General features: G+C 45.1%; 2 protein-coding genes across 2 annotated transcripts in view; both read right to left on the bottom strand.

The window, feature by feature from the left end:
* LOC140577234 (ribonuclease inhibitor-like) overlaps positions 1 to 16,204 on the bottom strand; it is a 237,155-nt gene that overhangs the window by 10,707 nt on the left and 210,244 nt on the right. The gene's annotated exons all lie outside the window — the stretch shown is intronic.
* LOC140577232 (uncharacterized) overlaps positions 1 to 16,204 on the bottom strand; it is a 222,032-nt gene that overhangs the window by 111,672 nt on the left and 94,156 nt on the right. Inside the window, exons 14-15 of the mRNA XM_072697100.1 lie at positions 1,679 to 1,874; positions 827 to 1,000 (exon numbers count right to left, since the gene is read on the bottom strand). Coding sequence (XP_072553201.1) covers positions 827 to 1,000; positions 1,679 to 1,874 — 370 coding nt within the window. The remainder of the gene's footprint in view (positions 1 to 826; positions 1,001 to 1,678; positions 1,875 to 16,204) is intronic.

Below are 16,204 nucleotides of genomic sequence, written 5' to 3'. Positions count from 1 at the left end.
GAACACCATCCCTTTGTCCAGATCAGAGTAGGTATCTCTAACAAAATTGTTTGAAATTTCGACTATTAATCCTATCTCTGTTTGCTAATGCTCAATCCACGTGGTAAGCACCAGCAGAGGTGCTGAGTCATCTGAACGTATAGACACTCTGGTGCTGGAAATGTGGAGCGTGTGGCTTTGAAGCTTGTGCCGTGCTGGATGCGCGTGAGCTTGTTGAGGCCCTTTCACACCGATTGATCAACTACTGTTGTAAGCATCAGTTTTACTGCTAAAAATCCCAGACACTGACCCAGGCTCAGTTTCTCAGATATGAAATATTTTTATGGTGATACTTCTTCTGGTAATACTACTAATTGTATCCAATTTTAAATGCAGGATCATTACTTCTAAGAGTACATGTAAAGGTTAGTACTTTTACTATCTACCCATCTATAATTTATTTTTATTATTATTATTATTATTATGTTAATGATTTAGGGCCAAGCTAGCTGTGTAAAGACACTTCCTGATCCAGCTTAGCCAACTGTCACACAGTCAAGGCAATTAAATTAGATCCCTCATCTAAACAAATCAAAGCACTGAATCATGCTGTAGCAGATTTTATTGTCAAGCTCATGATGCCCTTAAGAGCAGTAAAAAAAACTGAAAGTGATAAACGTGAACGGTTATCATACTGTTAAAATCTCATACCGTTGCAACCCTAGGCAACATACACACACGTTTAGTTAATGGTGTGTGTGTGTGAGTGAGAGAGAGAGAGAGAGAGAGAGAGAGAGAGAGAGAGAGAGAGAGAGAGAAAGAGACTAACAGTAACAGATGATCTTACCTCAGTGTCTCCAGTTTACAGTGTTTACTCTTCAGTCCCTCACTGAGCTCCTCCACTCCTGAATCCTGCAGTTTATTATTATTACTCAGGTTCAGATCTTTCAGTGAGTTCACTGATCTGAGAACTGAGGCCAGAACTGAACAGCTTTTCTCTGTGAGAGCACAGTCATTAAGCCTGGAACAGAAAGAGAAAAGAGGAGAAGGGAAGAGGGGTATGTAAGTATGTAAATTAGCTGTGTGGAGCGAGCACACACTAGCGTGACTATCTGCAGCTTCTCCATCTAACATCTGAAATTCTTCCTCCATCGATAACAGTAAAGCTCAAACTGCCTGCATATATGATCTGCATGACTGACACATGTTCAGGAATCTGCACAGGCAGGGGTTCTGGTTCCAAGCTCTGGCTTTGTGTTTACACACCCTGTACATTTCCTGTTTAACAGGATGTGATGTTATTAGCCTGAACTGCTGACGGCTCCTACAATTCTGAATGAGCTAAACTCATTTTAGCAGCGTTTCTCTCTGAACACTGAAACCAAACACAAAACTGAGAGAACCAAACGCAGAACACACTTGCTTTGCAGAAGCCCTGCCAAAAGGTAGGGTAGGTTTTACAGCTTATACTAAACTAAGTTGTTAAACTAAAGTTCTGTAGAAGTTCCACAGTCACATTACTGTTTTTCCTGATTCTGTTCAGAGCTTTCAAAATTCCCAGGAACTGCTCTGTACTGGGATTCCTGTTTAATTATTCAATTACAGAGTACAAACACATGTGTAAAAAGACACACGCGCACCCACACACACACACACCTACACGTACTGTATCAGTATACTGTGGAATTCAAATACTCACTCAGCTTTTGTGGATGATGCGATGACTCTCTGCAGCTTCTGAACTCCTCTGTCTGATGGGTCGTACTTCTTCAGTCTAAACTCTTTCAGATCCTGTTCTGAGTTCAGTAAAGTAAACTCTACATAATCCCACTGACGAGGAGAGAGGTTGTGGTGAAGGAGACGACCGTCTCTGTCTGAGTTCAGGTATGATCTGACTGCACACAGAAGAGAATGATAAAGCAGTTACTTTAGCAGAACACACAGACAGATCTACTCAAATACAGATCACTGATTTCTGATCAGCTGTTATTAATAATAACTCATACATTCATACAGGACCCCAGATTCAACAATAATCAGTCAGTTTAGTTCAGCTTTATTAATCACTGTTTCAGGGAGAAATGAGCAGACAGTGTTTCCAGTCCTGCAGTGGAATTAGCAGGTTCTCAGCTCCACACAGTAAGAAGCTGAACCATGTGATGTTAAAAAGCTCCACTAACATCAAAACCATATTTTCATATTTTCATAAAGTTTCTGTGAGCAGATATTTAATCATAACAGCTGTGTATTCTATCCCAGCACACCACTTCCTGTTTAGAACCTAAAAACTGTTTAATCTATATAGAGGTAAAGGGATAGCTAATGCACTCACTCAGTATTTGTATAATAATTAAATTAAACAGTTAAACAGAGTGTATAGAACATTTTACTTAAATTCAAGCTTTCTTTACAGTAGGAGTGTAAACACAAACAGCTACAGAAACACTAAATACCTGCAGAAAAGAAAATATCAGTCACCTATTTTAGTATGGCAGGTCTCAGTCTAGTGCAGCAGGTCTTAGTCTAATATAGCAGTCTAGTGCAGCAGGTCTCAGTCCCATATATCAGTCTAGTATAGCAGGTCTCAGTTTAGTGCAGCAGGTCTCAGTTTAGTGCAGCAGGTCTCAGTCTAATATAGCAGTCTAATATAGCAGTCTAATATATCAGTCTAGTGCAGCAGGTCTCAGTCTAATATATCAGTCTAGTGCAGCAGGTCTCAGTCTAATATAGCAGTCTAATATATCAGTCTAGTGCAGCAGGTCTCAGTCTAATATAGCAGTCTAGTGCAGCAGGTCTCAGTCTAATATAGCAGTGTAGTGCAGCAGGTCTCAGTCTAATACAGCAGTCTAGTGCAGCAGGTCTCAGTCTCGTATAGTAGTCTATCATAGCAGTCTAGTGCAGCAGGTCTCAGTCTAATACAGCAGTCTAGTGCAGCAGGTCTCAGTCTAATATAGCAGTCTAGTGCAGCAGGTCTCAGTCTAATATAGCAGTCTAGTGCAGCAGGTCTCAGTCCCATATAGCAGTCTAGTGCAGCAGGTCTCAGTTTAGTGCAGCTGGTCTCAGTCTAATATAGCAGTCTAGTGCAGCAGGTCTCAGTCCAATATAGCAGTTTAGTGCAGCAGGTCTCAGTCCCATATAGCAGTCTAGTGCAGCAGGTCTCAGTCTAATATAGCAGTCTAGTGCAGCAGGTCTCAGTCCAATATAGCAGTCTAGTGCAGCAGGTCTCAGTCTAATATAGCAGTCTAGTGCAGCAGGTCTCAGTCCAATATAGCAGTCTAGTGCAGCAGGTCTCAGTCCCATATAGTAGTCTAGTGCAGCAGGTCTCAGTCCCATATAGCAGTCTAGTGCAGCAGGTCTCAGTTTAATATAGCAGTCTAGTGCAGCAGGTCTCACTTTAATATAGCAGTCTAGTGCAGCAGGTCTCAGTCCCATATATCAGTTTAGTGCAGCAGGTCTCAGTCCCATATATCGGTTTAGTGCAGCAGGTCTCAGTCCCATATATCAGTCTAGTGCAGCAGGTCTCAGTCCAATATAGCAGTCTAGTGCAGCAGGTCTCAGTCCCATATAGCAGTCTAGTGCAGCAGGTCTCAGTCCCATATAGCAGTCTAGTGCAGCAGGTCTCAGTCCAATATAGCAGTCTAGTGCAGCAGGTCTCAGTCCCATATAGCAGTCTAGTGCAGCAGGTCTCAGTCCAATATAGCAGTCTAGTGCAGCAGGTCTCAGTTTAATATAGCAGTCTAGTGCAGCAGGTCTCAGTCCAATATAGCAGTCTAGTGCAGCAGGTCTCAGTTTAATATAGCAGTCTAGTGCAGCAGGTCTCAGTCCAATATAGCAGTCTAGTGCAGCAGGTCTCAGTCCCATATAGCAGTCTAGTGCAGCAGGTCTCAGTCTAATATAGCAGTCTAGTGCAGCAGGTCTCAGTCCCATATATCAGTCTAGTGCAGCAGGTCTCAGTCTAATACAGCAGTCTAGTGCAGCAGGTCTCAGTCTAATATAGCAGTCTAGTGCAGCAGGTCTCAGTCTAATATAGCAGTCTAATATAGCAGTCTGGTGCAGCAGGTCTCAGTCTAATATAGCAGTCTAGTGCAGCAGGTCTCAGTCTAATATAGCAGTTTAGTGCAGCAGGTCTCAGTCTAATATAGCAGTCTAGTGCAGCAGGTCTCAGTCCAATATAGCAGTCTAGTGCAGCAGGTCTCAGTTTAATATAGCAGTCTAGTGCAGCAGGTCTCAGTCCCATATAGCAGTCTAGTGCAGCAGGTCTCAGTCCCATATAGCAGTCTAGTGCAGCAGGTCTCAGTCTAATATAGCAGTCTAGTGCAGCAGGTCTCAGTCTAATACAGCAGTCTAGTGCAGCAGGTCTCAGTCTAATATAGCAGTCTAGTGCAGCAGGTCTCAGTCTAATATAGCAGTCTAGTGCAGCAGGTCTCAGTCTAATATAGCAGTCTAATATAGCAGTCTAGTGTAGCAGGTCTCAGTCTAATATAGCAGTCTAATATAGCAGTCTAGTGTAGCAGTTCTCAGTCTAATATAGTAGTCTAGTGCAGCAGGTCTCAGTCTAATGTAGCAGTCTAGTGCAGCAGGTCTCAGTTTAATATATCAGTTTAGTGCAGCAGGTCTCAGTCCCATATATCAGTCTAGTGCAGCAGGTCTCAGTCCCATATAGCAGTCTAGTGCAGCAGGTCTCAGTCCAATATAGCAGTCTAGTGCAGCAGGTCTCAGTCCCATATAGCAGTCTAGTGCAGCAGGTCTCAGTCCAATATAGCAGTCTAGTGCAGCAGGTCTCAGTCCCATATAGCAGTCTAGTGCAGCAGGTCTCAGTCCCATATAGCAGTCTAGTGCAGCAGGTCTCAGTCTAATATAGCAGTCTAGTGCAGCAGGTCTTACTTTAATATAGCAGTCTAGTGCAGCAGGTCTCAGTCCCATATATCAGTTTAGTGCAGCAGGTCTCAGTCTAATATAGCAGTCTAGTGCAGCAGGTCTCAGTCTAATATAGCAGTCTAATATAGCAGTCTGGTGCAGCAGGTCTCAGTCTAATATAGCAGTCTAGTGCAGCAGGTCTCAGTCTAATATAGCAGTCTAGTGCAGCAGGTCTCAGTCCAATATAGCAGTCTAGTGCAGCAGGTCTCAGTCCAATATAGCAGTCTAGTGCAGCAGGTCTCAGTTTAATATAGCAGTCTAGTGCAGCAGGTCTCAGTTCCATATAGCAGTCTAATATAGCAGTCTAGTGCAGCAGGTCTCAGTCCAATATAGCAGTCTAGTGCAGCAGGTCTCAGTTTAATATAGCAGTCTAGTGCAGCAGGTCTCAGTTCCATATAGCAGTCTAGTGCAGCAGGTCTCAGTCCAATATAGCAGTCTAGTGCAGCAGGTCTCAGTTTAATATAGCAGTCTAGTGCAGCAGGTCTCAGTCTAATATAGCAGTCTAATATAGCAGTCTAGTGCAGCAGGTCTCAGTTTAATATAGCAGTCTAGTGCAGCAGGTCTCAGTCTAATATAGCAGTCTAGTGCAGCAGGTCTCAGTCCCATATATCAGTCTAGTGCAGCAGGTCTCAGTCTAATACAGCAGTCTAGTGCAGCAGGTCTCAGTCTAATATAGCAGTCTAGTGCAGCAGGTCTCAGTCTAATATAGCAGTCTAGTGCAGCAGGTCTTAGTCTAATATAGCAGTCTAGTGCAGCAGGTCTCAGTCTAATATAGCAGTCTAGTGCAGCAGGTCTCAGTCTAATATAGCAGTCTAGTGCAGCAGGTCTCAGTCCCATATATCAGTCTAGTGCAGCAGGTCTCAGTTTAATATAGCAGTCTAGTGCAGCAGGTCTCAGTCCCATATAGCAGTCTAGTGCAGCAGGTCTCAGTCCCATATAGCAGTCTAGTGCAGCAGGTCTCAGTCCCATATAGCAGTCTAGTGCAGCAGGTCTCAGTCTAATATAGCAGTCTAATATAGCAGTCTAGTGTAGCAGGTCTCAGTCTAATGTAGCAGTCTAGTGCAGCAGGTCTTACTTTAATATAGCAGTCTAGTGCAGCAGGTCTCAGTCCCATATAGCAGTCTAGTGCAGCAGGTCTCAGTCCCATATATCAGTTTAGTGCAGCAGGTCTCAGTCTAATATAGCAGTCTAGTGCAGCAGGTCTCAGTCTAATATAGCAGTCTAGTGCAGCAGGTCTCAGTCTAATATAGCAGTCTAGTGCAGCAGGTCTCAGTCTAATATAGCAGTCTAGTGCAGCAGGTCTCAGTCCAATATAGCAGTCTAGTGCAGCAGGTCTCAGTCTCGTATAGCAGTCTAGTGCAGCAGGTCTCAGTTTAATATAGCAGTCTAGTGCAGCAGGTCTCAGTCCAATATAGCAGTCTAGTGCAGCAGGTCTCAGTCTCGTATAGCAGTCTAGTGCAGCAGGTCTCAGTCCCGTATATCAGTTTAGTGCAGCAGGTCTCAGTCCCATATATCAGTTTAGTGCAGCAGGTCTCAGTCCCATATATCAGTTTAGTGCAGCAGGTCTCAGTCCCATATATCAGTCTAGTGCAGCAGGTCTCAGTCCCATATAGCAGTCTAGTGCAGCAGGTCTCAGTCCAATATAGCAGTCTAGTGCAGCAGGTCTCAGTCCCATATAGCAGTCTAGTGCAGCAGGTCTCAGTCCAATATAGCAGTCTAGTGCAGCAGGTCTCAGTCCCATATAGCAGTCTAGTGCAGCAGGTCTCAGTCCCATATAGCAGTCTAGTGCAGCAGGTCTCAGTCTAATATAGCAGTCTAGTGCAGCAGGTCTTACTTTAATATAGCAGTCTAGTGCAGCAGGTCTCAGTCCCATATATCAGTTTAGTGCAGCAGGTCTCAGTCTAATATAGCAGTCTAGTGCAGCAGGTCTCAGTCCCATATAGCAGTCTAGTGCAGCAGGTCTCAGTGCCATATATCAGTTTAGTGCAGCAGGTCTCAGTCTAATATAGCAGTCTAGTGCAGCAGGTCTCAGTCTAATATAGCAGTCTAGTGCAGCAGGTCTCAGTCTAATATAGCAGTCTAATATAGCAGTCTGGTGCAGCAGGTCTCAGTCTAATATAGCAGTCTAGTGCAGCAGGTCTCAGTTTAATATAGCAGTCTAGTGCAGCAGGTCTCAGTCCCATATAGCAGTCTAGTGCAGCAGGTCTCAGTCCCATATAGCAGTCTAGTGCAGCAGGTCTCAGTCTAATATAGCAGTCTAGTGCAGCAGGTCTCAGTCCCATATATCAGTCTAGTGCAGCAGGTCTCAGTTTAATATAGCAGTCTAGTGCAGCAGGTCTCAGTCCCATATAGCAGTCTAGTGCAGCAGGTCTCAGTCCCATATAGCAGTCTAGTGCAGCAGGTCTCAGTCCCATATAGCAGTCTAGTGCAGCAGGTCTCAGTCCCATATAGCAGTCTAGTGTAGCAGGTCTCAGTCTAATATAGTAGTCTAGTGCAGCAGGTCTCAGTCTAATGTAGCAGTCTAGTGCAGCAGGTCTCAGTTTAATATAGCAGTCTAGTGCAGCAGGTCTCAGTCTAATATAGCAGTCTAGTGCAGCAGGTCTCAGTCTAATATAGCAGTCTAGTGCAGCAGGTCTCAGTCTAATATAGCAGTCTAGTGCAGCAGGTCTCAGTCCAATATAGCAGTCTAGTGCAGCAGGTCTCAGTCTCGTATAGCAGTCTAGTGCAGCAGGTCTCAGTTTAATATAGCAGTCCAGTGCAGCAGGTCTCAGTCTAATATAGCAGTCTAGTGCAGCAGGTCTCAGTCTAATATAGCAGTCTAGTGCAGCAGGTCTCAGTCTCGTATAGCAGTCTAGTGCAGCAGGTCTCAGTCCCATATATCAGTCTAGTGCAGCAGGTCTCAGTCTAATATAGCAGTCTAATATAGCAGTCTAGTGCAGCAGGTCTCAGTCTAATATAGCAGTCTAATATAGCAGTCTAGTGCAGCAGGTCTCAGTCTAATATAGTAGTCTAGTGCAGCAGGTCTCAGTCTAATATAGTAGTCTAGTGCAGCAGGTCTCAGTTTAATATAGCAGTCTAGTGCAGCAGGTCTCAGTTTAATATAGCAGTCTAGTGCAGCAGGTCTCAGTCCAATATAGCAGTCTAGTGCAGCAGGTCTCAGTCCCATATAGCAGTCTAGTGCAGCAGGTCTCAGTCCCATATAGCAGTCTAGTGCAGCAGGTCTCAGTCCAATATAGCAGTCTAGTGCAGCAGGTCTCAGTCCCATATAGCAGTCTAGTGCAGCAGGTCTCAGTCCCATATAGCAGTCTAGTGCAGCAGGTCTCAGTTTAATATAGCAGTCTAGTGCAGCAGGTCTCAGTCCCATATATCAGTTTAGTGCAGCAGGTCTCAGTCTAATATAGCAGTCTAGTGCAGCAGGTCTCAGTTTAATATAGCAGTGTAGTGCAGCAGGTCTCATTTAATGTAGCAGTCTAGTGCAGCAGGTCTCAGTCTAATATAGCAGTCTAGTGCAGCAGGTCTCAGTCCAATATTGCAGTCTAATATAGTAGTCTAGTGCAGCAGGTCTCAGTCTAATATAGTAGTCTAGTGCAGCAGGTCTCAGTCTCGTATAGTAGTCTAGTGCAGCAGGTCTCAGTCTCGTATAGCAGTCTAGTGCAGCAGGTCTCAGTTTAATATAGTAGTCTAGTGCAGCAGGTCTCAGTCTCGTATAGTAGTCTAGTGCAGCAGGTCTCAGTTTAATATAGCAGTCTAGTGCAGCAGGTCTCAGTCTAATATAGCAGTCTAATATAGTAGTCTAGTGCAGCAGGTCTCAGTCTAATATAGTAGTCTAGTGCAGCAGGTCTCAGTTTAATATAGCAGTCTAGTGCAGCAGGTCTCAGTTTAATATAGTAGTCTAGTGCAGCAGGTCTCAGTCTAATATAGCAGTCTAGTGCAGCAGGTCTCAGTCTAATATAGCAGTCTAGTGCAGCAGGTCTCAGTCTCGTATAGCAGTCTAGTGCAGCAGGTCTGTCTAATATAGCAGTCTAATATAGTAGTCTAGTGCAGCAGGTCTCAGTCTAGTATAGCAGTCTAGTGCAGCAGGTCTCAGTCTCGTATAGCAGTCTAGTATAGCAGTCTAGTGCAGCAGGTCTTAGTCTCGTATAGTAGTCTAGTATAGCAGTCTAGTGCAGCAGGTCTTAGTCTAATATAGCAGTCTAGTGCAGCAGGTCTCAGTCTAATATAGCAGTCTAGTGCAGCAGGTCTCAGTTTAATATAGCAGTCTAGTGCAGCAGGTCTCAGTCTAATGTAGCAGTCTAGTGCAGCAGGTCTCAGTCTAATGTAGCAGTCTAGTGCAGCAGGTCTCAGTCTAATATAGCAGTCTAGTGCAGCAGGTCTCAGTCTCGTATAGTAGTCTATCATAGCATTCTAGTGCAGCAGGTCTTAGTCTAATATAGCAGTCTAGTGCAGCAGGTCTCAGTCTAATATAGCAGTCTAGTGCAGCAGGTCTTAGTCTAATATAGCAGGCTAATATAGTAGTCTAGTGCAGCAGGTCGCAGTCTAATATAGTAGTCTAGTGCAGCAGGTCTCAGTCTCGTATAGTAGTCTAGTATAGCAGTCTAGTGCAGCAGATCTCAGTCTCGTATAGTAGTCTAGTATAGCAGTCTAGTTCAGCAGGTCTTAGTCTCATATAGTAGTCTAGTATAGCAGTCTAATGCAGCAGGTCTTAGTCTAATATAGCAGTCTAGTGCAGCAGGTCTCAGTCTAATATAGCAGGCTAATATAGTAGTCTAGTGCAGCAGGTCGCAGTCTAATATAGCAGTCTAGTGCAGCAGGTCTCAGTCTAATATAGCAGTCTAATATAGCAGGTCTCAGTTTAGTGCAGCAGGTCTCAGTCTAATATAGCAGTCTAGTATAGCAGGTCTCAGTTTAGTGCAGCATTTCTCAGTCTAATATAGCAGTCTAGTATAGCAGGTCTCAGTTTAGTGCAGCAGGTCTCAGTCTAATATAGCAGTCTAGTGCAGCAGGTCTCAGTCTCGTATAGCAGTCTAGTGCAGCAGGTCTCAGTTTAATATAGCAGTCTAGTGCAGCAGGTCTCAGTCCAATATAGCAGTCTAGTGCAGCAGGTCTCAGTCTCGTATAGCAGTCTAGTGCAGCAGGTCTCAGTCCCGTATATCAGTTTAGTGCAGCAGGTCTCAGTCCCGTATATCAGTTTAGTGCAGCAGGTCTCAGTCCCATATATCAGTTTAGTGCAGCAGGTCTCAGTCCCATATATCAGTTTAGTGCAGCAGGTCTCAGTCCCATATATCAGTCTAGTGCAGCAGGTCTCAGTCCAATATAGCAGTCTAGTGCAGCAGGTCTCAGTCCAATATAGCAGTCTAGTGCAGCAGGTCTCAGTCCCATATAGCAGTCTAGTGCAGCAGGTCTCAGTCCAATATAGCAGTCTAGTGCAGCAGGTCTCAGTCCCATATAGCAGTCTAGTGCAGCAGGTCTCAGTCCCATATAGCAGTCTAGTGCAGCAGGTCTCAGTCTAATATAGCAGTCTAGTGCAGCAGGTCTTACTTTAATATAGCAGTCTAGTGCAGCAGGTCTCAGTCCCATATATCAGTTTAGTGCAGCAGGTCTCAGTCTAATATAGCAGTCTAGTGCAGCAGGTCTCAGTCCCATATAGCAGTCTAGTGCAGCAGGTCTCAGTTCCATATATCAGTTTAGTGCAGCAGGTCTCAGTCTAATATAGCAGTCTAGTGCAGCAGGTCTCAGTCTAATATAGCAGTCTAGTGCAGCAGGTCTCAGTCTAATATAGCAGTCTAATATAGCAGTCTGGTGCAGCAGGTCTCAGTCTAATATAGCAGTCTAGTGCAGCAGGTCTCAGTTTAATATAGCAGTCTAGTGCAGCAGGTCTCAGTCCCATATAGCAGTCTAGTGCAGCAGGTCTCAGTCCCATATAGCAGTCTAGTGCAGCAGGTCTCAGTCCCATATAGCAGTCTAGTGCAGCAGGTCTCAGTCTAATATAGCAGTCTAGTGCAGCAGGTCTCAGTCCCATATAGCAGTCTAGTGCAGCAGGTCTCAGTTTAATATAGCAGTCTAGTGCAGCAGGTCTCAGTCCCATATAGCAGTCTAGTGCAGCAGGTCTCAGTCCCATATAGCAGTCTAGTGCAGCAGGTCTCAGTCCCATATAGCAGTCTAGTGCAGCAGGTCTCAGTCTAATATAGCAGTCTAATATAGCAGTCTGGTGCAGCAGGTCTCAGTCTAATATAGCAGTCTAGTGCAGCAGGTCTCAGTCCAATATAGCAGTCTAGTGCAGCAGGTCTCAGTCCCATATAGCAGTCTAGTGCAGCAGGTCTCAGTCCAATATAGCAGTCTAGTGCAGCAGGTCTCAGTCCCATATAGCAGTCTAGTGCAGCAGGTCTCAGTCCCATATAGCAGTCTAGTGCAGCAGGTCTCAGTCTAATATAGCAGTCTAGTGCAGCAGGTCTTACTTTAATATAGCAGTCTAGTGCAGCAGGTCTCAGTCCCATATATCAGTTTAGTGCAGCAGGTCTCAGTCTAATATAGCAGTCTAGTGCAGCAGGTCTCAGTCTAATATAGCAGTCTAATATAGCAGTCTGGTGCAGCAGGTCTCAGTCTAATATAGCAGTCTAGTGCAGCAGGTCTCAGTCTAATATAGCAGTCTAGTGCAGCAGGTCTCAGTCCAATATAGCAGTCTAGTGCAGCAGGTCTCAGTTTAATATAGCAGTCTAGTGCAGCAGGTCTCAGTTCCATATAGCAGTCTAGTGCAGCAGGTCTCAGTCCAATATAGCAGTCTAGTGCAGCAGGTCTCAGTTTAATATAGCAGTCTAGTGCAGCAGGTCTCAGTTCCATATAGCAGTCTAATATAGCAGTCTAGTGCAGCAGGTCTCAGTCCAATATAGCAGTCTAGTGCAGCAGGTCTCAGTTTAATATAGCAGTCTAGTGCAGCAGGTCTCAGTTCCATATAGCAGTCTAGTGCAGCAGGTCTCAGTCCAATATAGCAGTCTAGTGCAGCAGGTCTCAGTTTAATATAGCAGTCTAGTGCAGCAGGTCTCAGTCTAATATAGCAGTCTAATATAGCAGTCTAGTGCAGCAGGTCTCAGTTTAATATAGCAGTCTAGTGCAGCAGGTCTCAGTCTAATATAGCAGTCTAGTGCAGCAGGTCTCAGTCCCATATATCAGTCTAGTGCAGCAGGTCTCAGTCTAATACAGCAGTCTAGTGCAGCAGGTCTCAGTCTAATATAGCAGTCTAGTGCAGCAGGTCTCAGTCTAATATAGCAGTCTAGTGCAGCAGGTCTTAGTCTAATATAGCAGTCTAGTGCAGCAGGTCTCAGTCCCATATAGCAGTCTAGTGCAGCAGGTCTCAGTCTAATATAGCAGTCTAGTGCAGCAGGTCTCAGTCCCATATATCAGTCTAGTGCAGCAGGTCTCAGTTTAATATTGCAGTCTAGTGCAGCAGGTCTCAGTCCCATATAGCAGTCTAGTGCAGCAGGTCTCAGTCCCATATAGCAGTCTAGTGCAGCAGGTCTCAGTCCCATATAGCAGTCTAGTGCAGCAGGTCTCAGTCCCATATAGCAGTCTAGTGCAGCAGGTCTCAGTCTAATATAGCAGTCTAATATAGCAGTCTAGTGTAGCAGGTCTCAGTCTAATGTAGCAGTCTAGTGCAGCAGGTCTCAGTTTAATATAGCAGTCTAGTGCAGCAGGTCTCAGTCCCATATAGCAGTCTAGTGCAGCAGGTCTCAGTCTAATATAGCAGTCTAGTGCAGCAGGTCTCAGTCCCATATAGCAGTCTAGTGCAGCAGGTCTCAGTCCCATATATCAGTTTAGTGCAGCAGGTCTCAGTCTAATATAGCAGTCTAGTGCAGCAGGTCTCAGTCCCATATATCAGTCTAGTGCAGCAGGTCTCAGTCTAATATAGCAGTCTAGTGCAGCAGGTCTCAGTCTAATATAGCAGTCTAGTGCAGCAGGTCTCAGTCCAATATAGCAGTCTAGTGCAGCAGGTCTCAGTCTCGTATAGCAGTCTAGTGCAGCAGGTCTCAGTTTAATATAGCAGTCTAGTGCAGCAGGTCTCAGTCCAATATAGCAGTCTAGTGCAGCAGGTCTCAGTCTCGTATAGCAGTCTAGTGCAGCAGGTCTCAGTCCCGTATATCACTTTAGTGCAGCAGGTCTCAGTCCCATATATCAGTTTAGTGCAGTAGGTCTCAGTCCCATATATCAGTTTAGTGCAGCAGGTCTCAGTCCCATATATCAGTTTAGTGCAGCAGGTCTCAGTCCCATATATCAGTCTAGTGCAGCAGGTCTCAGTCCCATATAGCAGTCTAGTGCAGCAGGTCTCAGTCCAATATAGCAGTCTAGTGCAGCAGGTCTCAGTCCCATATAGCAGTCTAGTGCAGCAGGTCTCAGTCTAATATAGCAGTCTAGTGCAGCAGTTCTTACTTTAATATAGCAGTCTAGTGCAGCAGGTCTCAGTCCCATATATCAGTTTAGTGCAGCAGGTCTCAGTCTAATATAGCAGTCTAGTGCAGCAGGTCTCAGTCCCATATAGCAGTCTAGTGCAGCAGGTCTCAGTGCCATATATCAGTTTAGTGCAGCAGGTCTCAGTCTAATATAGCAGTCTAGTGCAGCAGGTCTCAGTCTAATATAGCAGTCTAGTGCAGCAGGTCTCAGTCCCATATAGCAGTCTAGTGCAGCAGGTCTCAGTCTAATATAGCAGTCTAGTGCAGCAGGTCTCAGTCTAATATAGCAGTCTAGTGCAGCAGGTCTCAGTTTAATATAGCAGTCTAGTGCAGCAGGTCTCAGTCCCATATAGCAGTCTAGTGCAGCAGGTCTCAGTCCCATATAGCAGTCTAGTGCAGCAGGTCTCAGTCTAATATAGCAGTCTAGTGCAGCAGGTCTCAGTCCCATATATCAGTCTAGTGCAGCAGGTCTCAGTTTAATATAGCAGTCTAGTGCAGCAGGTCTCAGTCCCATATAGCAGTCTAGTGCAGCAGGTCTCAGTCCCATATAGCAGTCTAGTGCAGCAGGTCTCAGTCCCATATAGCAGTCTAGTGCAGCAGGTCTCAGTCAAATATAGCAGTCTAATATAGCAGTCTAGTGTAGCAGGTCTCAGTCTAATATAGTAGTCTAGTGCAGCAGGTCTCAGTCTAATGTAGCAGTCTAGTGCAGCAGGTCTCAGTTTAATATAGCAGTCTAGTGCAGCAGGTCTCAGTCTAATATAGCAGTCTAGTGCAGCAGGTCTCAGTCTAATATAGCAGTCTAGTGCAGCAGGTCTCAGTCTAATATAGCAGTCTAGTGCAGCAGGTCTCAGTCCAATATAGCAGTCTAGTGCAGCAGGTCTCAGTCTCGTATAGCAGTCTAGTGCAGCAGGTCTCAGTTTAATATAGCAGTCCAGTGCAGCAGGTCTCAGTCTAATATAGCAGTCTAGTGCAGCAGGTCTCAGTCTAATATAGCAGTCTAGTGCAGCAGGTCTCAGTCTCGTATAGCAGTCTAGTGCAGCAGGTCTCAGTCCCATATATCAGTCTAGTGCAGCAGGTCTCAGTCTAATATAGCAGTCTAATATAGCAGTCTAGTGCAGCAGGTCTCAGTCTAATATAGCAGTCTAATATAGCAGTCTAGTGCAGCAGGTCTCAGTCTAATATAGTAGTCTAGTGCAGCAGGTCTCAGTCCAATATAGTAGTCTAGTGCAGCAGGTCTCAGTTTAATATAGCAGTCTAGTGCAGCAGGTCTCAGTTTAATATAGCAGTCTAGTGCAGCAGGTCTCAGTCCAATATAGCAGTCTAGTGCAGCAGGTCTCAGTCCCATATAGCAGTCTAGTGCAGCAGGTCTCAGTCCCATATAGCAGTCTAGTGCAGCAGGTCTCAGTCCAATATAGCAGTCTAGTGCAGCAGGTCTCAGTCCCATATAGCAGTCTAGTGCAGCAGGTCTCAGTCCCATATAGCAGTCTAGTGCAGCAGGTCTCAGTCCCATATAGCAGTCTAGTGCAGCAGGTCTCAGTCCCATATATCAGTTTAGTGCAGCAGGTCTCAGTCTAATATAGCAGTCTAGTGCAGCAGGTCTCAGTTTAATATAGCAGTCTAGTGCAGCAGGTCTCATTTAATGTAGCAGTCTAGTGCAGCAGGTCTCAGTCTAATATAGCAGTCTAGTGCAGCAGGTCTCAGTCCAATATTGCAGTCTAATATAGTAGTCTAGTGCAGCAGGTCTCAGTCTAATATAGTAGTCTAGTGCAGCAGGTCTCAGTCTCGTATAGTAGTCTAGTGCAGCAGGTCTCAGTCTCGTATAGCAGTCTAGTGCAGCAGGTCTCAGTTTAATATAGTAGTCTAGTGCAGCAGGTCTCAGTCTCGTATAGTAGTCTAGTGCAGCAGGTCTCAGTCTAATATAGTAGTCTAGTGCAGCAGGTCTCAGTTTAATATAGCAGTCTAGTGCAGCAGGTCTCAGTTTAATATAGTAGTCTAGTGCAGCAGGTCTCAGTCTAATATAGCAGTCTAGTGCAGCAGGTCTCAGTCTAATATAGCAGTCTAGTGCAGCAGGTCTCAGTCTCGTATAGCAGTCTAGTGCAGCAGGTCTGTCTAATATAGCAGTCTAATATAGTAGTCTAGTGCAGCAGGTCTCAGTCTAGTATAGCAGTCTAGTGCAGCAGGTCTCAGTCTCGTATAGCAGTCTAGTATAGCAGTCTAGTGCAGCAGGTCTTAGTCTCGTATAGTAGTCTAGTATAGCAGTCTAGTGCAGCAGGTCTTAGTCTAATATAGCAGTCTAGTGCAGCAGGTCTCAGTCTAATATAGCAGTCTAGTGCAGCAGGTCTCAGTTTAATATAGCAGTCTAGTGCAGCAGGTCTCAGTCTAATGTAGCAGTCTAGTGCAGCAGGTCTCAGTCTAATGTAGCAGTCTAGTGCAGCAGGTCTCAGTCTAATATAGCAGTCTAGTGCAGCAGGTCTCAGTCTCGTATAGTAGTCTATCATAGCAGTCTAGTGCAGCAGGTCTTAGTCTAATATAGCAGTCTAGTGCAGCAGGTCTCAGTCTAATATAGCAGTCTAGTATAGCAGGTCTCAGTCTAATATAGCAGGCTAATATAGTAGTCTAGTGCAGCAGGTCGCAGTCTAATATAGTAGTCTAGTGCAGCAGGTCTCAGTCTCGTATAGTAGTCTAGTATAGCAGTCTAGTGCAGCAGGTCTCAGTCTCGTATAGTAGTCTAGTATAGCAGTCTAGTGCAGCAGGTCTCAGTCTCGTATAGTAGTCTAGTATAGCAGTCTAGTTCAGCAGGTCTTAGTCTCATATAGTAGTCTAGTATAGCAGTCTAATGCAGCAGGTCTTAGTCTAATATAGCAGTC

Source organism: Salminus brasiliensis, chromosome 14 (genome assembly GCF_030463535.1).
Source record: "Salminus brasiliensis chromosome 14, fSalBra1.hap2, whole genome shotgun sequence".
Lineage (NCBI taxonomy): Eukaryota > Metazoa > Chordata > Actinopteri > Characiformes > Bryconidae > Salminus > Salminus brasiliensis.
This window is presented reverse-complemented; position numbering and strand designations above follow the sequence as displayed.